The 26,196-nt window shown below is 40.8% G+C and overlaps 2 protein-coding genes and 1 non-coding gene across 4 annotated transcripts; all 3 read left to right on the forward strand.

Annotated features, from left to right (window-relative positions):
- The first annotated feature begins 486 nt into the window (after positions 1–486).
- Positions 487–3,624, forward strand: RPS20 (ribosomal protein S20). The gene is made up of 4 exons (XM_042839710.1): positions 487–594; positions 2,221–2,320; positions 3,082–3,155; positions 3,398–3,624. The coding sequence occupies exons 1-4, from the start codon at positions 592–594 to the stop codon at positions 3,578–3,580; spliced, it is 360 nt and encodes a 119-aa protein (XP_042695644.1). The 5' UTR covers positions 487–591; the 3' UTR covers positions 3,581–3,624.
- Positions 2,942–3,008, forward strand: LOC122155308. Its single transcript, XR_006167233.1, has one exon. It is a non-coding gene; the product is annotated as a small nucleolar RNA U54 (small nucleolar RNA).
- A 1,627-nt stretch (positions 3,625–5,251) lies between the features above and the next one.
- On the forward strand, positions 5,252–25,112 carry LOC122155181 (kinesin-like protein KIF20A). Of its 2 annotated transcripts, none has more exons than XM_042808991.1 (18): positions 5,252–5,556; positions 5,964–6,038; positions 8,288–8,407; positions 8,918–9,056; positions 9,152–9,336; positions 12,427–12,517; positions 12,968–13,165; positions 13,248–13,359; positions 15,011–15,082; positions 15,696–15,842; positions 16,484–16,649; positions 17,484–17,654; positions 18,128–18,267; positions 20,134–20,299; positions 21,064–21,181; positions 21,261–21,328; positions 22,979–23,098; positions 24,258–25,112. In XM_042808991.1, exons 1-18 carry the CDS (start codon positions 5,482–5,484, stop codon positions 24,528–24,530), a joined length of 2,436 nt encoding a protein of 811 aa, XP_042664925.1. In that variant the 5' UTR covers positions 5,252–5,481; the 3' UTR covers positions 24,531–25,112. The 2 variants fall into 2 exon arrangements, with proteins under 2 accessions (XP_042664925.1, XP_042664926.1); XM_042808992.1 differs by having other exon boundaries at positions 21,064–21,169.
- The last annotated feature ends 1,084 nt before the right edge of the window (positions 25,113–26,196 follow it).

A 26,196-nucleotide genomic window follows, 5' to 3' on the forward strand; every position in this document is an offset into this window, starting at 1 on the left:
ATTTGATCAGGGAAAACAGATACATAGAAGGGCAGGGTGCCAGGTGAAACTAAGTTCGGGTCAAGCTTTCTTCAACAACCACAGTGATTACAGAAGAGCATGAAGCCGTGCGGGCAGCAGCAGCAAAACGCTCGCTTTGTTGGCTGCTATCTTCGGCCATAACGAGCGCTCTCGAGAGAAGGCAGACAGCGCAGAACGCGGAGACTCCAATAAACAAAACGAATTCAAGTCCCTAAGCCCAGGAACGAACGCAACCAGCGTTCTTCCTTCACTATGCTCCAGATTCCCGCATCGCAACTCCGGCAGCACTACCAAACAGACTCCAGGACGGGCTACGAATGCTCCCTCACCCACCCCACCGGCCAAGGAGCGCGGCAGAACCGCGCGCCCACAGCTGCCATTTCCGGGCGCCGGCCCCGAGGTGAAAGGTCCCGCGGCACCCGGATGGAGGCGGTGCCGCCCGCCTTATATAAGCCGCCGGCCGCCGCAGCGCCTTCCTCTCGCCGCCTCCTCCTGGCTCACCGCTGTTCGCTGGGCCCCGCGTCGCGCCCCGCCCGGGAATAAGTCGGCCAGGAAGGCCCCGCTGCCGCCATGGTGAGGCGGGGGGCGACGGATCGGGGGGAGCGGGTGGGGGGCGGCGCCGCCTGGTTGCCGCCGGGTCCGGCCAGCAGCGTGCCGCCGGCTCGGCCTGGGTCCGGGCCCGAAGCGCGGCGCTGGGGCGGGGCGGTGCCGCGTGTGCCCGCGGAGCGCTGTGGGGCGGCCGTACGCATCCGGCCCTGAGCAGGCCGCCGTGGGGTGAGCTTGGGCTCTGCGCCTGCCCTTCGTGTGCGTTCTTAAGCGAGCAGCGTGGTCAGCTAATAGGGCACGTGTCAGCTGCTCGGTCGGAGAAACGCCGTGCTTCTAACGTTTATCTTAAAATGCTTCTTTACTGTGTGTTTTCCCGTTCTTTTATCGGTTCGATCTGTCCGCTTTAATACAGTTTTTTTCCCCAAGCATTTAATTACGCGAAGCTCTTCAGATCAGTGCCTGAAGTGGTGCAGTCAGTCTTTCTGGTCTGTTTGCTCAATGTTCCACCCATTTAGCTGATATCTTTGCTGCTGGATTTATGCGGGGGCTGTTAGGGTGGTAGAATTTCACGGGTTTTGGATACAAGAACAATCGCAGAATCACACAGGGCTTAGAAGAGACCTCTGGAGACCGTCTGGGCCGGCGCTCTGTAATCACACAGAATCACAGAATGGCCAGGGTTGGAAAGGGACCTCAAGGATCATGAATTGCAACTCCTGTCACAGGCAGGGTCACCAACTTCCACATTTAATACTAGACCAGGCTGCTCAAGGCCTCATCCAATCTGGCCTTGAACATGTCCAGGGATGGGGCATCCACAACCTCTCTGGGCAGCCTGTTCTAGCACTTCACCATTCTCATAATAAAGAACATAAGTATGGCAAAGCTGTAAAGCAAGTTTCCTGGAGTAGGTCACACAGGAAAGTGTCTGGGTGAGTTCTGAGTATCTCCAGAGAAGGAGCTCCACAACCTCACTGGGCAGCCTGTTCTGGTGCTTAATTATTCTCACGGTAACAAAGTTCTCCCTCGTGTTTGTATGAAACTTTGTGTTCCAGTTTTTGACCATAGCACCTTGTTCTGTTGCTGCATACTGCCACGGAGTCATCTTGCCCCCATCAATTTGGTTCCTGCACTTCAGATATTCATAAACAGTGATGAGATCCCCTCTCAGTCTTCCCCGGGATGAACAGCCTGAGGTCTCTGAGCCTTTCCTCATAAGGGAGGTGCTTCAGGCTTCTAATCATCTTTGTAGCCTCCCACTGGTCTCTCTGGTAGCTCCCTGCATTTCTTGAACTGAAGAGCCCACAGCTTGACAGAGTATTCCAGATGTGGTCTCACCAGGGCAAGTTAGTAGGGAAGGAGGAGAATCAGGCATGATCACTGCCTGGACAGGCTGCTTTATATGTAGGCAAATCAGGCAGAGCTGTTCTCAAAGCTTTCTACCCTGCAAAGCAGTTACTTTTCACAGCGCTTCACACGCCTCTGATCATCCTTTATTCCCACTGTTTGGACCATGCCATTGTACCTGCCTGATCACGTCATGCAAATAATATAGTCCCAAAGCCAAATTGTTCTTTACATTCCACAAGCTTGTTTTCAGTAGTGTTAGTTGGTGTTGATAGTCGTGTTTGATATCTAACTTTCACATTTTAGGCATTTAAAGATACTGGCAAGGCACCTGTGGAGCAAGAGGTAGCAATTCATCGCATTAGAATTACTTTGACCAGTCGCAATGTAAAATCACTTGAGAAGGGTGAGTGACACTTTTTTTAAAACTAGAGTAGTAGTAAGACAGAGCTTCTGTCCCTCTGTTTGTCTGGGGGTTTTAGATGTTACTGTTGGAATGTCTGAGAACTGAAAGCTATTGGTTTCTAGATTGATACTCTGTCATGCTTGTTACTAAGCAGTCAGTTAGAAGTTCAGTGTTCAGTAAGGCATTAATAGATCTCATTTAGGAACTGATGTTGGCAACATTTTAATCACGTATTATGAATGTAGAAGCAGTGCTTGTTGCCTGACATTTGGGTTGCTTGTGGCTCAGATAAGGGTTAAATGGTAATAACCTTCTGTTGTGATTTTTTGCTATCTTACTGTGGGGTAAGTCACACAGAATCACAGAATCACCCGGGTTGGAAGGGACCTCAAGGATCATGTAGTTCCAACCCCCCTGCCTAGCAAGGCCACCAAACACACACATTCAGATCAGGTTGCCCAGGACCCCGTCCAACCTGGCCTTAAACACATCCAAGGACGGGGCATCCACAACCTCCCTGGGCAGCCCGTTCCAGGGCCTAACCACTCTCCTTGTAAAGAACTTCCCCCTAACATCCAACCTAAATCTTCCCTCCTTCAAGTCGTTTGATTTTGATGTAGTTGGCTATGAGGATAAACTCCTAAACCTGAATTGCAGTGATCATTTTATACGCTATTCTGAGCCAACGTGTCTTTTAAAAGTCTTTGTTCAAAACAACAAACGAAAGATCCACAAGCCTTAAAAGCATTCTGTGTTTTCAGTCTGTGCTGACTTGATCAGAGGCGCTAAGGAGAAAAACCTGAAAGTGAAAGGACCTGTGCGCATGCCTACCAAGGTATTTAAACTTAATTGAAACCATGTTATATTTCTGTAAATAAGCACCTAAAATGTCTTTTTTTTTTTAAATAAAAGAAAAGTTGAGATATGAAGCAGTGCTACTAAATTGAGGGTTGTGTTAGATAATAGCATACCTTGGTTCTTTGATGCTTTGATAACTGTTGTGTGACAAATGCAGAAGGTAGAAAGGGCTTCTTGTGTACATCAGCTTGATACCCTGTGTTTATGGTTTTGCTTCAGATTCTGCGAATCACTACCAGGAAGACACCTTGTGGTGAAGGCTCCAAGACCTGGGATCGTTTCCAAATGCGTATCCATAAACGACTCATTGACTTGCACAGCCCTTCTGAGATTGTGAAGCAGATCACTTCCATCAGCATTGAGCCAGGTGTAGAAGTTGAAGTTACAATTGCTGATGCCTAAATCATAGTTATCTACTTCGAATAAAGCTGGCTTACAAGTTTTCATTGCTCTCTGTTTCTATATTTGTGCCATGAGTCTGTGGTATTTCTCTGATTTACCTGAACAAGGACATAACCAAAATGCTATCTGGGAAGATCACATTTTCCTGATGTTATTTTTCAGGAAGAACACATGAATTGTAAATGAGAAGGTGGAACTTGGGCATCATAGTTTGGTTAGATTGCTGACTGTATGGACATTTTGCACATGAATCCTTTATGGAAAAATCTAACTCGGGGCTATCTGAGTTAATAAGATTACTATTAGTTCTCATGCATTTAAGTTGATGCTGTTCTGGCTTCTCCATGCATTGAGTTAACTTCAGTTAAAAAAGCAGAAACAAGGGCTTATGTTTGTGTGGAGTCTGATATTTCATTGCCTTCACCAAGAAATAAACTGGGGTGAAATCTTGAGCCACCTTTAAAAAGGGATTTAGGAGTCCCTCATCTGCACGGTCATCCCAGTGACATTAAATTTCAGGCTTTAGAAGGATCTATCTATGGGAAAGTCCATACTAACATGAGAAAAACCTTTCCTGTGAGGATGCAAGGAGCACTGAAAGAAGCAGCCCACAGAGGTGGTGGAGACTCCCCTGGGGGTATTCAAGACCTGCCTGGATGCTTTCTGTGTGGGCTGCTGTAGGGAGCTGCTTTAGCAGGGGTTGGACTTGATGACTTATACAGATGTCCCTCCCAACTGCTATGATTCTGTGATGAGCCATTCTAGATTCATCGTAACAGTACAAAGAGCTGTAGGAGAGGTGAGAAACCTTGTTGCATTTGTGGATGGCTACACAACTGCTTCTGCTGAGAAGCTGGTAGGAATAGCTGTGCTCTCAACAAAGTAGGGGAAAAAAAGGTATCTAAAGATAAGCTTCTGGTAAGATGTGAACAATGAGCTTCCTGGCATATTTTTAATCTTTTAGAATCAGGTGCATGTTGTTAGAGTGCATTGAGAAGCACAGCAAGGACTGTGATGGCACTGGTCAGAGCAGAGCGGGTGAGCTGGGGCAGACAACAGCAGGGGTGTACGTGAGGCTGGTTGGCCTTTGCATGTCATCAGCTGTTCGCTCTCACCCATCCACCTTCCGGCTTAGCCCAGTGCCTTTCTGACCTAGGGCTCTCCGAGGGAGTTAAGAGGGCTGTGACTCTCCTTTGCCTTCCTGATTGCTTTTCTAATGCCTCACAAGCATACCTCGTGGTATTAAACAGTTAAACAGCAGCCACAGTAACTTTGTATAACTTTTGATAGAAATATTTACATAGCCGTACCTCTCCGGCAGCCCGCCCTTCTGTCGCTCAGCCCGCAGCTCTCCTCGTCCCGATAAAGCCCGCCACATCCCGCCCAGCAGCGGCCCCTCCGACGGCGGCAGCGCGGATGCAAGTCTTACGCTGTGCGACAGCGCCCCCTGCCGGCCGGAGGGAGCGACTCCGAGCCGCGTCAGCCCAGCCCCCTTCCCGTCGGCCAATCAGCGCCCTCTTTCCCCCCGCCCAAAATGCTCCCTGCGCCGCCCGTGCGAGGTGTCCGGCAGGTTCCCGCGCGGCGAGGTAGCGGTGGTTGGAGGCTGCTGGGCGCTGCTGGGCAGGGCTCGGGGCGGGCGGTACGGAGGTGGGCACGGGCTGTGCCGGTGGATGAGGGCGATGCCCAGCTGGAGCAGTTAGCGTGCTCCCACTGGGAGGTTTCTAAACGCAGCCCAAGTGCCGCTTGTTTCTTAAGCTTCTGTCGCGCTGTCTTGCTTTGAGGACCTTATTTTCTTACGAAGCGGCTGCCGTGCTCTTTGTTTTTGTTTCTGTATGCTTTCAGTTGCTCTGTGAGAGAACGGTGTGCTTTTTTTTGTCTTGCGAGTGCCTTCGCGCAGAGCAATGGATGATGAGGGGAAAAGCCGCGTCTCTGCGGAGCTATCCGACGCGTCGGAGTCGGATTCCTTCCTGGACCTGGTGGGTAAATCCTCACCTAGGAGTCTGTAGTTGTCTGGCGAAGAGGGTCAGCCCGTTGGCTTGCCGTGCTCCCTGCTAAGTGGAAGTGCACAGCTACGGAGCAGCAATTAGAAACTAAAGCTCGAATTCAATACTGAGGGAAGCCAGAAGGTGGAAGCAGTGCAGTTTACACCTCCCGTATCATGCTCTTTTAAAAGCCCCTGTGCTGGCATCATAAAAACCCAAACAAACGCAGATTTAGGGCATGAGGATGTCAAGAAGTGAATGACAGCTCTGACCTTCACAAGCAGAGAGGGAGGCATTAAGAACAGCAAACAGTGCATCAGAGATGTATTACAATATCACCTGGGGGGTGTTCTGTTGGAGAAGTGGCTGCTGTAGCAACACATCTTTTTTTTTGTCAATAGGCCTATCAACCTTTGAAAGTTTTCTTGAGGGTGAGACCCTTTTCTGTAGCAGAACTGGAAAACCATGAAACTCAGGTTGGTTGTAGAACTAATAAGCTTTTATCCTCTGCCAGAGAATACCTACTATTGTAAGCTGGGTCTTTTTGTTTTTATGAGTCCTGTAGTTATTTCAAATACTATTAGTGGGTGCTTGTGTGAATGTGACTATCGCCGTTTTTTCTAATGTGCACAGTACAGACATGCACACCTGTAGCTCAGTGAAACTGCAGTGGTATGTTATTTCAAAGTAGTTGTCACTCTTATATCTGCCCATGGCTCATGAAGCAAAGAAGTTTAAAGAAAGCTATCAAACATCTCTACGAATAATGCAGGTATTTGACCCTTGAGCCACTTGAGAATGCCTGAAATCTCTGGTCCTGCTTGACTTGCTGCTCTTCTCATCAACTTTTAAAACTTATTCTGTCATTCTTAGATGCTGTGGTGTTTTACACATCCATGTGCACATGCAACCACACAGGAATATTGCTCTTTCTCCAGCCCTTTATTGTTAGCACTGATGCAAATAATTTGTTAAGCTGTTCCTGGAGGATGAGGTCTCTGCAGTCCTATCTGTCAGTCCTGATTTTTGCAAGGCCCTGTGAGTTTCAGTTAGACCTCTTGTTCCTGGCCTCTCTAAGAAGGATTTAATATTTGTTCTTCTTTACTTCTTAAGATATTTTATTTTATTGTTGTGTGTTCTAGTGTTGAATCTGCTGGAGTTGAAAGTTTTCAGTAGGAAAAGCAGTTCTTTTTTGGCTAGTATGCATTGCCACGGTTTTTTCCAGTCTGGCATCATTCAGCAATCTGAGCTGGCTATAGCATTACACTGATTTACAAAATCTAACTATCTTACAGGTTGTCTCTTATTCTTCTTTGGAATGGGAAAATTCAGAATACTTGACCATAAATGAAATTATTTGTGTGCTCTTACATGCAGTGAGGAAAGAAAGTAAATGCTGAAAAAAAAATTTAAAAGCTGTGAGGCTGGCTGGGGGAAATAATGAGAGTGGCATGGTACCAGCTGGATTTCAGTTCTGCAGATCCAACTACTTTAGGGCTTCTACTCACAAGCTTCTATGACACTGGAGGCAGCTGATGGATGTGCTGCTGGTGTAGAATTCCTCCTACACCAGTAGTGTAGTTTGTGAAGGGATTTAGTATGCCTGGCCTGCATTCCTGATCCTGGCAATGTGAAGAGGGTGTTAGAGAGTATAGGAGGTCAGAGCCTCATGCAGTAAGTAACTGGTCTGAATTCAGTACCAAGCCACTTAGCATGGCTAAGCCAGTTGACAAACTGAATTGTTGACTGAGGCTCTTATGAAAAGCAAGCAGTGTGGCCTAGGTGTGTGCTACATGTGTATTATTTGTATGGCCAACCTCTGAACACAGATTCCAGGTTTAGCTACAACTGATAATCCTTACTGCTGATACTTCAAAACACTGGCAAGCTATATTGATGGTTGGGTGTAAAATGAATTTTCCTATGATATTGCATTTTATATTTATCTAGTTAAGTGGGTGCTGGCTAATTGTATCTTACCTTTACTCAGTTGAGAAAATGCAATCAAATCAGATCTGAAACTAATTCAGGTTCCTTCGCTACTGATAACATCGTCTATCAGTCAAATTATGTGTTGCAAATTTACTTAATGTGTGCTATTTGTAGATTTTTTCGCACTAAAAATGATTTAAGAGGGGGAAAATGGTACATTTCTGTGTATCTTTGTTTCCATAGCTGTACAAAGTGCTGCAAGTTCCAATTATGAGATACCAGGGTTTGAAAAAGATGAGTTGCAGGTGGAAAGGAAAAGGCGTGGTGGAGATGAGAGGAGGAGAGAGAAAGGAAAGGAGAAGGGAGAGAAAGGGGAAGAAGAAAAGAATGTGGAGGGGGAAGAGGGAGAAAAACAGAAAAAGAAGGAAGAGTGGGAGAAGAAAGGAGAAAAGGGGCAAGAGAAGAGAGAAGTAGAAGGAAGGGAGTTGGAGGAAGGTAGAAGGGAAGAAAGGGGGGAGTGAGAAGAAGGAGTCAGGGAAGTAGAAAGAAACTGCTAGAAGGAATCCAAGTAAAAACTTAAACCTCTTAGAAGACTCCAGGCAATTACCTTAATTTTACTTATGTTCTGGCTTTCGTGTGAAGCAAATATCTGCTTGTATGTAGTTGTTACATACCTCAAGAGACTATCATCTGTTAACTTTGCAAGTTTTCATAGATCTTTTTTTCTCTCCAGATAGGCTTCTACATGAACAATTTTGTGGGATGTTTTGATTCATCTTTTCTTGTTTTCAAGGGTTGTGTAACTATTGAAGATCCCCAGACAGTAATTCTTCATGCACCCAAAGAATCTCCTGTAATGAAAAACTGTGAAAGAGGAATTGGTCACTCTGTACATAAATTCACCTTTTCTCAGGTAAGCAGGCTTTTTCTTAATTTTAGTTATATAGTTAGTTGTATTTTTCAATTGAAGGCTTTCTATGATATTGTATAATTTGATTTTTCTTCTTTGAATTACACATGATACTTTTTCCTTAGAAAAGCAAACGGCTTACATTTAGACCATTGTAACTGCTGATTTGCAGCAGTCAATTGCATTTGGTACAGAGCAGGAAGGAGTTGTTCACTGCTAGCACAGCTGTTGAAAGTGTCCATTGGACAGTATGCTTAATGAGTAGTATTCTGAGCAGATAATTTTAGAAGTAAGAAAGCATTAAAAAATAACTAAGTGCAGGTTTGAGTACCTCTTAGGATTAAGAAGGCATCCTGTAACATCCCAACAGAAAATGTTGAATTCATTTCTAGGCAAGGCAGAAAACTAATCTGTTATCTTCTAGTTGCTGCCATTGTACTGTGATATGTTGAACTTCTTTGTGTTTATTGCTTTTTTCTTTTTTTCTTTTTTTTCTTCTCTCCCTTCTCCAAGGTCTTTGGGCCAGAAACTACTCAAAGTGAATTTTTTGAAGGCTCAACAAAAGAGATTGTGAGAGCACATGTTAATGGAGTAAATGGGCTGGTATTTACTTACGGCGTTACAAATGCAGGCAAGACATACACTATCCAAGGTATTCCTTACATATCAAAAAGCAACTCTAACAACCAAGTCAGGACTCCAAGAGAAGCTTGTACAAATACCTAAGTTTTCTTTACTTATTTTAAGGAACTTCAAAGGACTTGGGTATTTTACCTCGCTCACTTGACATGATTTTTAACTACGTAAGAGGCAGACAGTATCTGAAGATGAATTTTAAACCATATTTGAGTAATGATGTTAAGAAATTAGAAGAGGCGCAAGTTAAGCAAGAAGAAATCATAAAAGCCACTCTTCTGGCATCACTGAAAGAGGTCAGTGACTATATAATTCCTAATTACTGAATGGAGTTTAAAAAATTCATAATAGAAGAGTCTTGTAAATGATTTACTGTTGGGTCTTTAGATTTATCTTAATTTACAGCACGGATTCTTTGTCAGCTCTGGAGCAGTAAGGCAACTGGCTGTGTTCAGGACTGAGGGTAAACTGGAAGAACTTTCCACAGAGGGCAGTAGCACATAGTTCAACACAAAAACTGTTGCAGAGCCTGGATTTCCATAGAGGAGCAGTTGTGACGCTGGTGGCACTGGCCCTTGGAAAGTCTCTGAGATATCTGAGGCCAGGCCAGGCTGGATGTGGCTCTGGGCAGCCTGGTCTACTGGTTGGTGACCCCACACGTAGCGGGAAGGATTGAAACTAGATGGTTTACTGTGGTCCTTTTCAACCCAAGCCATTCTCAGATTCTATGATCTGACCTGTCTAAACCTTGTTGCAAAGTGGATCTTCTTGGTCACACCTGCAGACTACAAGTACCAGCACCAAGCCTGTAGGCAGGACAGAGAAGTCTCTATTATGGCAGCTGTAGTGAGTGTATTCTATTATTTGCAGAATAAGAAACATCTGTCACCTGAAAAATGGGCACCTTGGTGTATTTGGTTGTTCTGTACTCCTTATTCCAATCACCAGTTTTCACAGGATGTCGGTGTTATTTTTTTCTAATGTCCAGTATAATTCCATGTATTTAATGCCAAAATTCAGTCATTTCAATTGATTATGATTCAAAGCAAGTCTGAATGAATTCTGAGAAGTATAGAAGTAACAATTGCCTGGGTTTTCTTTTTTCAGTGGTCGTTAATACCAACATCCTTGTAACTCCAGTTATGTCTGAAAGAATATCCTTCTGTGACTCACATTCATATGTAAAATTCCACTCTAAAGTCTACTGTTTAGATTAAATCCTGCAAACTGAACTTGAGGCAGTCTAGTTAACTTTTGAGATAAGACCTCAGATGAAAAACCTAAAAGATGCTGGAGAATATGTATTTATTTCAGGAGTCTTAAGTTCACTCATATTCTATGAGTATGTTTATGCATTTTTGGAGGGGGTGAGAAAAATTGACAATATCAGGAGGATAGTGGGTAAATATTCTGAACATCTTTATGGAATCTACAAGCTTGCAAGAAGGAACAAGCAGGAACTCGAGGTCTAGAACAGGAGGTCAAATACTGTGTTTGAAAGAGAACTTGATACTTCACAAACATTCCTTTCTGTTAAATCACCTTCTGACTTTGCTAATAGTTTAGTTACAGTAAATGATCTAGATGCTGATGTACTACAGTGAAAAGCAAGCAAGACTCCACCATTGAGAAAGAAAGGTAAAAATGCATCTAGACAATAATGCATGACAAGAACTCGCGTATGTGCTGTGATACGTCTGCGCTGATAGCTCAGCTGTCCCCCTGCTGAAGGCATGCTGCTTGGTAGCTTGTGAATAGCATAGCTGTTTGAATGCTCACTCAAGCTTGTAATCTGAGGGCAGATATGGTTTGGTGAGCTTGGTTTTGGTTTACATGGATTTCGGTAGGCTTTTTTCCCAGGCTCATTTTACATGTCATGCAGAAAGAATCTGCTGTTGCTTTCATTCTCTGTTGAAACTCTGAATTACTGTAATACACTTGTATTTAATGTTCTCCTCTTTATGTTTGTTACACAATATTGGTACAAAAACACGCTTGGCATAATTCTGACCCTCTTTGCTTCCCTTCCCTTTACTTGTTTTTCTTTTCCACTGGATTAAATATTGCTTTTTATTGGATTAAAAGCTGCTTTACTTGCACTTCCATTCCCACCTGTCCTCTTACTCACTACTAAGTATTAACTTCTGTCATAAGCAAGCACTATCAGTCCATGTTCCTGCTTGTTTTTAGATAGTCTTCACCTTCTTTTCTGTAGTCTTATGATCTGAAGAATAATATATAATACAGTGTGTAATTCACTTAATTTTGTTGAAATCTCTTTATGAAAACTTATTCAACATCATATCCATAAATATTGCTTTTTTACATTCTGTTTTTGACATGCATGTATCACACAGCTAAATCCCGTATCCTGCTATAGAATTTTACTTTGTGCTTGATAAACTGTAAATGATTAGCCTCCCTTCTTGTAATTACTCAAGAAGCAACATAAGCACACTGACAATGCAGAATTAACTAAAATAAGTGGGAACAAAATAGCATTAAATATTTATGTTTAAAGTGCAAGATCCTACTTGTCTGCAGGTATTCTATGTTAAATATACCAAGTGAGTTACATAGGCATCAGTAGGCATTCCATATTAAACTTACCCCTGGATTCTGATAGCTAGAACACTGCATTGCTTTTGTGCATCTGTTCCCCTCTAGTACAGTAAGGTAAACCTCTATCAAGACTGGATTTTGGGAAGTCAGTGTGAGTGGTCTACTGGTGTTTAAGATATGGGGGAAAGGATGGGGGGCAGGAAGGAAGCTAATACCTAAAGATACAGGAATCTCTAAGTAGTAGGGACTGCTACTTTGTTTCGCCTGTTGTCGAGGTAATTTGATGCCTATGTCTTGATAAACCTCAGAAGGTTTTTAAATGACTTTGTTGATGTGAAGAAATTCAGCAAGGGTGTATACTCACGCTACATTGATGTCTATACAGGATCTTTTTTTTTTTTTTTTAATGGCCTTTTAACGTAGTTAAAGGCTGTTGTTTATCAGATCTTTGAGTCCTTTATGAAGATCTCTTGTGTGAGGTCTTTGAGTAAGTTTGGCTCAAACACCCACAGACATAATACATGTCTGGCTTATTTATGTTTTTAAGTGACCTCTGTCCCATATCCTGCCCTCTGCCCCTTGAAGAGACTTGCTTCTCCAATATGGTTTGTTGACTGAAATATTGGTCAGACTTAAACAGCAGTTCGTAAAGACATTCTGGGTTGTCAGCCCAGTATTTTTAGAAGATTTCATTTACAGCTTGAGTAAAGTTAGTTTAACGGTTTACTTCAATATTTAAAACCTAAATACTAGAATTACTGTCATGTTTCACTTCTGCTAGTCTCATTATCTGTTTGGATGTAACCATCTCTTATTTCCTCAAGGAGACTGAAAGCATCTCAAATACAGTTGCAAATATGTGTCACGTGGAGCCAACTTCTTCCAAATGTACTTCAAGAAATCTGCCTTCACTAGGTAAAGTGGAAAATTGATTCAGAAAAAAATAGTTAGAAATTCTGGAACTTAGAGTGAGTAATTATAGGTAGATTTTAAAATCTTAGTATTAGTTATATCTTTACCAAATTTAAATAGCTGAACTTGGGAGGAGGAGTGACGGAGTAGCTTTGTGCCCTTTGTGGGAAGAGGGAGATCTCAGACTACACAGCAAATGAACAAAATGCTGGAAGTTTGCAGTAGAGGGAAGACAGCTTAAATCCTGTGCACGTTCTGGGTACAGGTGGCTGCTGTGAATGTTCTTAAAGTACGGTCAGTTATCCTGTACTGCATATCTCATTGTAAAACACATGTGAAAGCCACCTTATTTTAGAAGTTTTGATGTCTTACCTTGGCGTGAGAGACCATTAAAATTAGAGGTTTATCAGTGTTGTTGTTTGACCACTGAACCTAGTTTTCCTTTTTGGTTAGCAGAGAGGAATTGTGTTCCAAGTGACGCCTATCAGACCAATATACACCAAAGAACACAAGCATCTGTGTGGGTTTCTTTTTGTGAGATTTATAATGAGTATGTGTATGACCTCCTAAGTGTGTTATCTACATTAAAAAATCAGAAGCGGAGAGTCTTAAGAATTTGTGAAGATCAAGGAGGAAACTCTTATATTAAAGGTAACAATACTATTTTGTGACCTGGGGCAGTTTCATGGGGTGTCTTTGACCAAAAGTATATGTGAAAGGTCTCTCTTTGCAGACTTGAAGTGGATTAACATTCAGAGCACTGAAGAAGGCTGCAAAATACTAAAAATAGGAAACAAGAACCGAAGCTTTGCTTGTACTAGAATGAACGAGCAATCAAGCAGGAGGTTTGTTCCTCTAATTATAAGCATGCTCTGTCTTTTAAGGAGAGGAGGAGGGGGAGGGAGGTGAAAACTTCAGAGTGCCTATTAAATGAGCCAATATTCAATAATATCTTACGACTTTCCTTGATTGCTCTGGTTCTGTTATGACATTCTGAAAGACAGCTTGGATGAATGTGGAGAGGCTCTAGAACTGTAACAGTGGCAGGAATTGGGTTGCTTTTCAGTGCCTTTGGACAGCCAACGTGATCAAATCACATCTGTTGTGAGTGCCAACAGTACTGTGCTCTTTGGCAAGTGTTAACCCTCTGAGTGGGGATGGCTGTGCGAGGACTTCAAAGGAAAAAGCTGTGTAATTCTTCATACTGGCAGTAAAATTCCTGGAAAGCTGGAGCCTGGCAGTAGGGAATGTGAGAAGGAATGAGTCTTGCAGTGCCTTTTAGTGCTTCTAGATTATCTAGGTTCATTGCATTTTTGTAGCTGAGTTTACTCGATCTCTTAAGAATTAAGACACAGCTCTTAGTCCCTCTGGAGAGGGGCCAGGGAGAATCTGGTTTAACTGAGTGGGGGAGAATATATGGAAAAAGTGGTATACTTGCTGCAGAAACTATCTTCCTACTTGTTTTTAAAGCTGTCTTAATTGTTCTTTAACTGTAGAAGGGCATGCTGCATATTTAGTTACTAGAGTCATAGCGCTACTGAGCCTGCTTCTTCTCTGAGGAGAAAATCGTACTGTTTTGTATTAAAGACAACTTCCTTCAAATTTCAAGTGGTACTTCCATGTGACTTTCAGCCAAGATTAAAGTAGTGCAGCAGAGAAATGTGTGCTTGTCTGGCAGAGTTTTTGTTCCTAGAATATTATTATTTTTGCTCCAGGGAATACCCCGACTTCCGCTTAGCTTGTTCCCAAACTGTGCTGTGTGTTCTCCAGGTTTGTGTTGTTTTTTAAGAAACTTCTCTTGAATTGTGGGTTGGTGATGAGGTGTAAAGCACTGCTTTAAATCTGTCCTGGAGAAGTTTGTCTTCTACAGTATGTGTTTCCTGATGTACTGGATAAAATGGGAGACAGGGCTTATAAGGTTGTGGAACTTTCTCTTAGTTTCGCATAAGAGGTCTATTATTCTGTCTTTGTAGCTTGATGTCTAAAACAGAATAACAACAGCTTTTCAATTATTAGAAATCCAACCTTTCTGAAAAACAGGGAATAATTTTGAAACTTGATGAATAACTGTGCATGTTAAGAACTAGGCAGAATTACAGGACTTTTGAACATTAACTTATTCCTCAACCTATTTTTTTCTAAGAAGTTAATGCTTCAAATTTAATGAGTTCATATACTGTCTACCTTTTGTAGACTAAGTGGCTATGTGAGCATTCATTTTCTGATCAGTAAACTTCAGGGAATTAGCTGCTGCTTTCTCCAAGACAGCTTGTAGGTCTGATGTGATGTTATTCCCTTTCCTTCTATTGAAAGAAATGAAAAGCCACAAAATACAACTCGTATTGCTGCTTTTTGCTGTTAGATGAATGCACAGGTAACTGATGTAAATTATAGGGGGGTTGTTTTTGGCACAGAATTTTCTGTAGCATACAAATATTACTTAAGTGTCTGCCTAATTCTTGTAATTCTAATTTATTAAAATGTTGTCTTTTCCAGTCACAGTATATTTTCAATCCGGCTACTGATTCTAACTGATGAACATCAACCACACGTTCTTAGAGTTTCTGAGTAAGTAAATTCTTCAGCTGACTACTAGAATGCAAGTGTTTTTGAAAAGTTGATATGGTGTAAGCATGCCAAACTGCTGTATGTCCTTGGCGTTGTTTTTGGTGGTTTTTTTTTTTTTTTTTTTTTTTTTGTTTTTTGTTGTTGTTGTTGTTGTTGTTGTTTAAAAAACCAAAAAATCATCTGAGAGCTGAGAAGGAAATCCAAACTGCCCTGGTTTGATAAAGCTGGCTGGAAATCTGATAGGTACAGGAGTAGAAATAGTAGAAATATTTCTCTGTATCTTACTCTAAAGTTTAGCTGAAGGAACCTTTAGTGGAAGAATGCCTACACAGCTTTAAATGAAGCCTATAAACAGATTTCTTTGAACGTGCTGAATAGAGCAGCAATCTCATTCAAGAATCTTTATATTCACTGGGAAGATAGTTCAGTGCTGTTGTGTTTAATACTCTGCATAGTGCCTTCCAGATGAGATACGTAAGTACAACTCACTCTGTAATCTAGGTAGGCTGAAATGAGTCATGCTTTTACACTTGAGATATCTGAAGGAAAAAGAGGCACAATTGTGTTTTCATGCTATTTAGAAACATGCTTGTTTATGTGTTCTTCCATTCAGGTTGACTTTCTGTGACCTAGCTGGGTCAGAGAGGTGTAATAAGACACAAGCCTTTGGAGACAGGCTAAAAGAAGCAGGAAACATAAATAATTCTCTTCATATCCTTGGAAAATGCATTGCAGCACTGAAACAGAATCAAAATCCAAAGTAAGTAACAAGTTGTAAGCAACATGCTGAGTGTTAGGTTGAAAACCTAAGTATCTCTTTATGCTTCTATGAAGGATTCATGTGGTAAGTGGAAAATGTGAATTTCCAGAATCTTGTAAGCCTTTATTTCAGATATCACTGGAATACCTCAAATTACCACTTTCTTTAAAACTGCATGGAGAAAAAAAGGCAATTAAGTGGAGGAAAAAAAGCAAATTAGCAGCAAAACTACAATTCTTTTTCTTTAGCATTTGCATATGAGCCATACACTTTGTGTACAGAGCTTCTGTTTTGTTCTTAACCCCTCAACCTCCAAGATACACTGGTGGACTCTTCAGGCAATTGGCAGATCTCTTGTAAAAAGAGGCTGAAACAAGACAAAAGCTGTTTTCTAATACTAAGGAACAGTGATGCTGACATTTTACATCTCTTACTTTTAAATAATTTAGCTTGTTGGAGTGCTTATTAGCTCTAGGAAAGATCTTGCTCTTTGAGGTGAAATAGTTTAGCCTCAAATCCAAGCATCATCCTTCAGCTGCTTCCTTAAAGAGAAACAGAATTAAACCAAGCTACAGTATTGCACAGGCCTTTTCACATATTTTATTTTGTTTCACAATTTCATAATTCTTTTTTTCCATGAGGATGAAGCCAAGCTATATTCCATTCAGAGAGAGCAAATTGACTCGCCTGTTTCAGCCATTCTTTTGTGGAAAAGGCAAAGCTTGCATGATTGTAAATATCAATCAACATGCTAATACATATGATGAAACACTGCATGTAATGAAATTTTCTGCTATAGCCAAACAGGTAAGAGCACCTGATTTCTCTGCTCCAGAATCATAGAATATCCCCAGTTAGAAGGGATCCATAAGGACCATTGAGTCCAAATCCCAGTTCCACACAGGAGCACCCAGTAATCAAACTGTCTGAGAGCATTGTCCAAATGCTTCTGGAACTCTGGCAGCTTGGTGCCACAACCACTACCCTGGGCAGCCTGCTTCAATGCCCCGCTGTCTTCTGGTAAAGAAGCTTTTCTAACACCAAGCTTGACCCTTCCCTGATTTTCATGCTGTTTCTTAAGGTCCTGTTGCTGTCACCAGCAAACAGAGCTCCTTGTGAGGAGCTGCAGGCCACTCCTCATGGATGTCTCAGATTTTTTTTTTGAATGATTTTTAGCTGCAACTTTCATGACAAAATAAGAGTGTGTTCTGAGGCTCAAGGTTTTCTAATGTGCTGTGACATACATACTTATGGTTGCTTATCTAGGATGAGTTGCTGGGTAGAATGTTTCAGGAAGCAGTAAATGTTTTGCAGTGTTTGCCTTTAGCTTTTTATCAGCTTTTCAGGAAAATATACTGAAGCTTTGTGTTATTGTAGTGGGTTAGGAAAACACCTTTCTATGCATTCCCGCTATGTTTTCTAGTAGATCTTTCCCATTTCCACTTTGCTACAGTACTGAAGTTTTACTTTTTGTATTGATGTTTTTGTCTGCTAAAAGCCACGAGCAATTTTGTTAATGTTTTTATAATCATTAAATACTGTAATTACAACCATGTATTTCTGCTACTTCTTCCTGCTATTCTGACATCTGCAGTATTGATGGCATTGATAAATCAATGTGTTCAACTCTGGGCTTTCCAGGTTATCCAGGCTGTCCTACCAAAAAATTTAGGTGACTTTCCACCAAAGTTAGTTGGAGGTGATGGCAAACCTATTGTACGTTTTGATGTGAACACATCTGTGGATGACTTTCCTGACAGTAATGAAACCTCTGCAGAAGAGGAAGTGGACATCACCATTCTGAGTCATGAGGTAGACAAACATCTACTGAAAATTGTACCCAAGGCCACTGGTATTAGTTCTGATATTAGGAATGTGCTGTAAGAGGTATACTGGAAACTGTATCAAATGGAAACTGTAAGCTTTTGTGTTTTTTAAGACACAGCATTATTTAGCTGTTCATGTTCTTCTGAGAATGGCAACAAGATGAGATGTGGCATTTGAGGAACAAAGCTATGCAATCTAATGGCAGTAAACTACCAGTTGATATTTGAATGCCAAAATATACCCACAATAATCTTATTTTGATAGCATAAACAGTAAGATGGAAGGAGATTGGCTTAGCAGTAGAAGAAATTCAAATTTGATAACGTTTCATCCTTGGTACAGCCTCCCTGGAAAGATATATGTAGGAAGGCCCTATGTGAATGTCTTGTCTGTGTTAATGCCTGCATATTGAAATGCACACCTAGCTTATTTTCTCAACTGAATTTTGTTAAATTTAGGATCTCTTGAAAACTGCAGAGAACCTGAAAGAGAAGCTAGTTGCAGAAAGGCAGAGTAAACTCCTTCTGGAGGTGAACATACGTAGAGAGATGGCAGAAGCAATGTTCCGACAGCTGCTGGAAACAGAGGAAGCCTGGAGGCAAGTCATATTACAGTCCTATTTAAAACTGAAACAATGCCCCATTTATAAATACAGACACTTAAGTATATGTGTGTGTGTGTAAGATATGCATGTTTGTGCTGTTTTGAGAAGTTAGGGCTGGCTGGTTTCAAACCTTCAGTTGAAAAGGGAAGAAGTTAAACTGTTTTACAGATCAGCCTCTTCCTATGTACAATGAAAAGGTAATGTTGCTTTCTGTTGAACTTCGTTTAATTTGTAATTACAAAGGTTGTCCTGTCTTGTTATCCATACTTAATAGATGCAGAAGACTGTTATTTGAACTCAAGGCACTGATCCCTCTCAAACAGGCATTTGGTCATTGTATGCTAATATATATGCATGTGCTTCAGGTGGTTTGAATTGCAATTCTTTGAACTTTCCTTCTGGTTTCTTGCTCCTGGATGAATTATGAAGTTTTCTTGTTTTAGTATCCTAATAATGCAGGCAGCCACAGTAATTTGTTACTTAGTTGGGGAATTTTTCAAGTGTATCCAGATTGCTCAAGCTGAATTCACTTCCTCTTTGCTCTTCTCTTCTTGAAATCAGTTTCCTGCTGCTTGAGTTACTAACAAACACTTACTCAAAGTTAAGTTGCCAACTGCATGCTCTATTGTTTAACACCTTTAACATCTTTAAAATTATTGGGATCCTTTGGCCAAACACACAAAACTATTAGTGATGCCTTTTATCTGTTAAACTGATGTTCTGTCTCTGCTGGGCCAGTTTTTTAAATAGTGGCAAGACTAATTTGTGCCTTCTGTAACTTGAAATAACAAAGCACAGTGAATTTGTTGTTTATCTTTAATGAAAGAGCAAACCATGACAGACCTCTGCCCCTCCTGCCCAGCTTCCCTGGAAAAATGCTTCAAATATCAGGCCTAGTTGGGTGTAATGATATCTACCATTACATGCTGCTGGATTTTTTTAATTACAATTTCTGTTTCTCAGATCTTCCAAGTCATCACATAAATCTTCTAGTTTAAAATATTATTTGGACATCTGACTTGCTAGCAGACATTGAAGCAGCAGAGACTTCCAGGAGTAACATAGCTACAAGCACTTGTGCATCTCTATCAGCAGACCTTAACAGTTTGATTTCAGATTGAGGTTTTTTTAATCTTATAAGGGATAATATCTCTTGAGCGTTTGTTTCTGACTGCTTGTAGTTTAGAGAAGGAAAATAGGAGTATGGAGAAAGGGAGCTGTTGTCTGTGTATGTGAGAAAAAGTGCTTTTGACTTTTGTGTGGGCAAGTTAGTTGACAAAGGTGTCTCGTGATGATGCAGCACTGCATTCCTCTGCAGCAGCAATTTCCATCTGAGTGCCTGCTTCCCTCTGAAATGCGATATTAATACTTAGTATTAAGTTACCAGTTTTTCAGCTGTGAAATACAAAGTTTAGTGTCACTGGAGATTCATGCACCTGGTTCAAGTGCTTAGGTACAACAGTGTACAACCATTTAAGAACCATGGATGCTTTTACTTTTGATCTGCTGCTATTATGGCTTTCAGCTTCGAACAAGAGCAACATAGTTTGTGCTGAGATCTGTGGCTGTGTTTAATAGGCATGCTTCTGTTGACATGTTGAAGAGAATAACCACAGAATAACCACATCAGGTCTGAGTTCTGGGATTAAATGCACATTCTCCTATAGCGTGCTTTTTGGTATGCTGAAGCATTGTACCTTGATGCAAATCTGGTAGGATCTTTATAAAAAATATTTCTTAATCTCTTATGTTCACTATCTATAATTAGGTAAATAACTGGTAATGTATTTGGTTATGTATTGTCAAGTTGTAGTAGCTGGAATGCTCGTATATTAAATAAGACTGACGTTTCCTTCTCAGCAACCGCTTGGAAGATATGAAAGACAGTTACGAAGAAAAACTGGAGAGCAAATTTGAAATGTACAAAGAAGCCATTAAAAAGCATGCATACATGTGTGCAATGGAACAAATTGAAGACCATTATGTTCCCATAGAAGAATTTATAGCTGAACAAGAGAAAGTTGAGGTATTACTTGACTACTGCTAAAAACTGTGTGCTGAGCTAACGTTCTACTTTCCAGAATTGCTCAGGAATTGTACATTAACACTGAGCATTCAGAGTAGCTGTAGTGGTTCAGCCTTGCTAATTCTTACTGTAGGGTCAGAGATTTTGTCTAACACTAGCTATAGTGTATATCTAAAATTCCCAGTCTTTGAGGGCAAAGATTCAATTAAATCCAAGTCGTATTTATCTCTGTAATGCAATGATTACAACACCTTGAGGGCTATTGTACACAATAGTCTGGCTATGTGAATATTCTTGGAATTGGAGGGTGTGGAGTAAAAAGCTGGTCTGAAAGGGCTGGTGGGCAATTTAATACAGGATAGCTATTTTACTTATAATGGTCTCTGGTCCAAAGTTCTAGAAGGAGCTTACATGATAAGAAACAATGATGAGAAACAAATTTTATGCAGGAGACCACTTAACCTGAATATATTCACACCTAGGACTTCCCAGTAGCTGGTGTCAGTAAGTTGCTATTCCTTTGCACAGCATCAAGAGTGTGCAGATCCTCAGAACTGAGCGAGTAGCCTGTGTAAATAACTTCCTCCTGTGATCAGTGCAACATTCCTTAACAGCAATTTCTCAGCCACAGTCATCACAACTTCCACCCAAAATGATTTGTAAACTACATATGCATATGTAGTATAATTAGAGGACAGGGTGTAGTGCATGGGGTTGAGTGGAAATTTAGACAAATTCTGCCATGTCCTCTTATTTTTTTTCAGGATAGAGAGAGTAAAATATTGCAGTTGAAAAGGCAACTTCATGAACAGTCAGGAAGGCTGTTGACTCTGGGAAGTCCATGTTCAGATATATTGACTACTGAAAATGGTATGGAACCAGGTGGGAATCTAACCTGGCTATTTGTAATTCAAATTACTTTTTGTTTTCTGTATGAAAATCAAACTGCTTTTGTCTGTAGATCTTACAGACAAGACGATGAAGAGAGCCAATGAAGGACTGCAGAAACAATGCATGGAGAAAGATGAGGTAGTTCTTGCTTACTGTTTAGCAAATCTGGGATTAGCAGTCCTAAACTTTGACATGGTTTCAGTACTTGAAGAACTGCACTGTAAGGGGAAAAAAAAGCATGAAAATTCCTGCAAGTGGGTGTCAAGTTTACAAAAGAACCCATTATTTGATTGTGGATGATTCATGCCAAAGACTGGCTGTGTTCTGACTTTAGTTTGTTAGAGGTATCTACTACTATGCTGAGTCACGTGGCAATCATAATGTAAGGTTGGAGGAGGGGAAGATGGGAACTTATGTTGGAACACATGGTAAAAATTGCCACGGCCTCAGTGCTCTCATTTTGGAAATGCTGCCTTCTCATACACACGGGAGCAGCTGAAGAATCTGGTGGCAGTTTAGACCTAGAGCCAAAATACTGCCTTAAACCAGAATGAAATTCCACCATCCATTTAAGTTTAGGTAATGAGTGAGAGCTCTCTTTAAACAAACAAGATCCTTCCAGTTCTGAATAGCATATAGACAGTGAAGTTGTGGGCTTCATTCTGTGTTATGGAAAACGATATTGTTTTTAGAAAGATATTTCTAGTCTACACATCACACGACCTTTTTGCAAGGCTATAGCTAGTTTCCCATATTTAAAGAAGATGGAGGGGAGGGAAATGATGAGGGTTGTTCCTTTCACTAATAACAAATAAGAGTAGGATTTGGAGAAACAGATCCAGCTGGTTCTAATATACCATGTAAATGGAAAGTGAACTTACATCCATTCCTATAGAAAAAGTATAGTCCAAAAATAACTTTTCCTTACCAAATTTAATGTCTCGTTTTATGGCCCCGGCATTTATTTTCCACTCCTGGTCTTGATAGCTCTACAACATTTTCCATTTCCTATGTCAGTTTCAAATTTTGATGCCAGAAAGCAAATCTGGTTTCAATGCTTGATAAGAGCATTCAGTATTGATTCTTTTCAGTTGCCATGCTGCCTGGCAATAACTGGAATGAGCATAGATTAAAGCAGCTGCTTTGATTAGTGCCCTTCCACTGCTTTGCCTCACAGTATCTGTGCACGTGTGAGTGATTGACTACTTTGCTTCTCTCCCACTCACCTTGGTCTGTGTTTAACAGATTTTATTTAGCAATCTAGAAGTTTTTCATACAACTGTGTTGATGTAAATCCATATAATATTTCTGGTTTGAAGGTTTTTTTTCCCCTCTGAAAACAATCTGTCAATATTAAAATCTATAATATCTAAATAATAATCTATAATATCTAAAATCTAAAACCTCACATCAGAAAATGAGGTTTTCTGTTGTAACTGCACTCCAGAATATGCGATGAGAGAGAATTCTTCTAACTACCCTTATGGAAAAGAAGCAGATTGTTCCAGAAGTCTATACTGATGTTCTTTGGTTGCCAGATTGCTGTGCAATCCATTGGCTTTAGCACAATGGCCCTTGAATACTCTGGCATGTGTCTTGCTAGAAATTATGGGTTTGGACATTAGGATTTGGAAGAAGCAGTCTTCATCTTGGTTGCTTTGATCTTAGTTTGCCCTATTTAGTATTAAGCAGAAAGGCTTTCAGTGTATGTACCAGTTCTAGTCATGAACTAAGCTCATATGAAATATGGTGTCTTGAAACTTGAGTGTGTATGGGTTCTATTTTCAGCTTATAAAATCTTTGAAGCTTAAAATACAGAAATTAAATGAAACACTGTTGGAAGCTAATGAAGGCTGCAGAAAAATGGCAGAAGAGAACAGCAGGCTGAAGCATACGATCATGCTTAAGGTTTGTCAGTCTTCTCAAAACAACTCTAATATGACTTGTTTCTATAGGTTTATTGGTTGTTTCTACATGTTTGCACATGTAAAAACAATGTTCAGTTTTAGTAATTGTTTTTGAGCTTACAGCCCTCAGACTTCACACTTTGGCTTTGTGTCTGGTGTTATAAAACTCCTTTCCTCTCCTTTGTTATAAGACTCCTTTATTATTAAGTGATGGACTTAGTCAATAGGGAAACTGACGGTGCTGACAATTCTTGCTGACCTAAAGATGTCCTAACCTGTTGTCAAGCACATAAAATACAACTTGGAACTCTTGCAGAATTCTCTCAAATCATGATGTGTTTTGCTGAAGACAGGCAAGCTGTTGGTACACTAGTGTTAATGCAACAAAACCCTGTGAGTTTTGGCTTGAAACCTGTCCTACCCCTCTTGCAGAGGTGGCTGAGCTGGCTGATAGCTTTGGGCAGGTAAACTTCAAAAGCTTCATGAAGGTGATGGCATCTGACCTGGCTGCCAAAGTAAAACATGAAAAGTTGACTTCTTGATGCTTTGCATGTATGCCTCATTTGTAAACTGCAAATGGAACCATGTAAAAGGTTGCCATGTTGTTTTCCTCTGTGGATATTAACTTGCATTTAAGTCTCAAGTCTGAGTTTGAAAATTAATTATATTCAACTTCATTTTTGTTAATTGGTTTGAAGACTTAGGAAGTTGTGGTCTTGTTAACCATGAAGTCTAGGGAATGTCTTTAAGACTGTGTTCTATTCACTCAAAGAAAGTTATTCAGTTCTGGTTAGCAGACTTTGTAACTGTGATATGAATTTTGATTTGACCAGTTTTGTTTCAATAGTAAGCTTGCAGCTGGATACTGGAAAGACTTCTTTATTTGGTTCCTAGAACAAGTGAAACTGTTCACATGGTGTGGCTGAGCGTTTTAGAGTCAGTTTATTCAGGCAGATCCTAAGTAGATCTGTTGGCCCAATAGTTTGCCATTCTCTTAATTATGTAAAAGTAATCCAGAAGAAATGGCTGCTGAATAGTCATTTGATATAGTAATCATAGGGTTGTTTACCAAAAACAATAAAACTGTCTGAAATAGGAAGTCACTTGTATGAAAAAGACTTCAGAGCGTTCCCACAGCTAATGCAGCCTTATGCTCACAGGATCAAGAAATGAATAGTCTCCAGAACTGGGCTAAACGTGCTCTTGAGCTCGAAGAAACAGTGTCTTCCCTGCAAAAAGAACTTGATGGACGCAAAAAGCATTTCTCTATTGAGGACTCAAAACAGCAGAAACCCAGGAGAGGTTTGTTGGCTAACCTGAAATCCACAGTAGCAGCTACTGCTGGCACACCTCTTGGCAGAGGCTGGGGGAAGCATGAAGAGGCTTCAACCTCAAGAAAACACGTGTTATTTGCTCATAAAGCAAAGGAATAATATTTGATTAACAAAACTAGCAATTACTGGACTGCTTTATCAATCTCATACTGTTGGTAGGTGCTTTTTTCTACTCTTAGATGCCCTCTTCATTATTATGTTAAACATTTGTCAGTTAAGTTGTATTAGGTTTAGGGTTATGCAAGTACAGACCCGAACTTCTGCTTTTATGGTTGATATGGGGATGTTATTTGAGCTGGATCAATATGAGAAATCAGTGTATTTTATACATCTTAAATTCTTAAGTAACTGCTATCAAGGTCTCTTGTACTTGTATGCGATTCACACGAAGTGGAATATTCTTCATCTGTTGCTTGTACCTTTATAAATGAAGTATTTTTCTTTTGTTATTGATTCCTAGAAATGAGATAGCTTGTAACAAGTGGCTAAAATAGCTTGCTTCTTCAAAAGTATTGTAACTTTGACCTGAGAACTACCCTCTTGGGACTAAACTGACCAAATAAGACCTCATAAAAGAAACAAAATGAGGTCTTATCTATCTCCTCGCTATTTTTTCAGCTAACTTGCTTTAATATCATTTAAATTTCCACTAAGTGTATATATTAAACTTTGAAAAATGTATTATGAATAAAACTTTCAGTTATTATATTAAGCTTTGTTCATTTTCTAAAGGTTATATTCAGTAAAGGCAACTGTCATAAACTGAGGTTGAACTGCCATAGTGATTGACATAAGATGGTCTTGAGTTTAAAGAAACATAACTCTGGTTTTAACTTATCTGTATCTACCAACTCAATGTAACAGCAAGACTGGAGCATGGTAAATCTGAAAATAGTTTTCTTGCAGCCATTTCAGTCTGTGAGAGTGAAGTTTTTTTTAATTACTGAGAAAGTACTGTGCCTGTAGGAGTTGAAGAACTGCTATAAAACAAAGAGCTTTTATATAACTTGGAATGATCAGTTTGTGCTGTTTCTCGTGATGGAAGGGAACTCAGTTTGGAGTGAGAACCTTTGCTTCATGCTGAAGTCACTAGGTGGTGCAGCTTTCCTGCATGACACTGCAACAGCCCTTCACTGATGTGACACTCCTGCAGGTTCTTTGGGGCAGGCTGTTCAAATACAGTGATGAACAATTGCTCTGCTGTGTCTTCAGTCGGTCTGAAGAGGTGGGACTTGAACCAGTGCCGGTATTGTGTGTTGACCAGTTTGTGGTGAATATAGTGGTGAAGGATAGAGTGGTGAAGAGGGATTTGGCCTCTTCTCCCAGGCAATGAGCAGGACCCGGGGAAATGGCCGCAAGTTGTACCAGAGGAGGTTTAGATTAGACATAAGGAAGAACCATTTCTCTTGGAGAGTGGTCAGGCACTGGAATGGCTGCCCAGGGAGGTGGTGGAGTCACCGTCCCTGGCAGTGTTCAAGAGGTGTCTGGATGAGGAGCTACAAGAGATGGGTTAGTGCTTGTGGTGGCAATGGTGATGAGGAGACGGTTGGACTAGAGGATCTTATAGGTCATTTCAAACCTTGTGATTCTATGATTCTATGATAGGTTATCTGGCACCAGTAGTTCTAAAAGCCTACACTCCCTACCTGGTAGAATTTCTAAAATATTCTTTGACACAAGCTATTCCAGCTACTGAAAAATATTTTGGTGCTGCGCCACAATACACTGAGCGCTGATCCCTTGAATGAGAAGGTTGAGTACAAAT

Source organism: Centrocercus urophasianus, unplaced genomic scaffold, assembly GCF_019232065.1.
Source record: "Centrocercus urophasianus isolate 14NV4802_14NV808 unplaced genomic scaffold, USGS_Curo_1.0 seq_11, whole genome shotgun sequence".
Classification (NCBI taxonomy): Eukaryota; Metazoa; Chordata; class Aves; order Galliformes; family Phasianidae; genus Centrocercus; species Centrocercus urophasianus.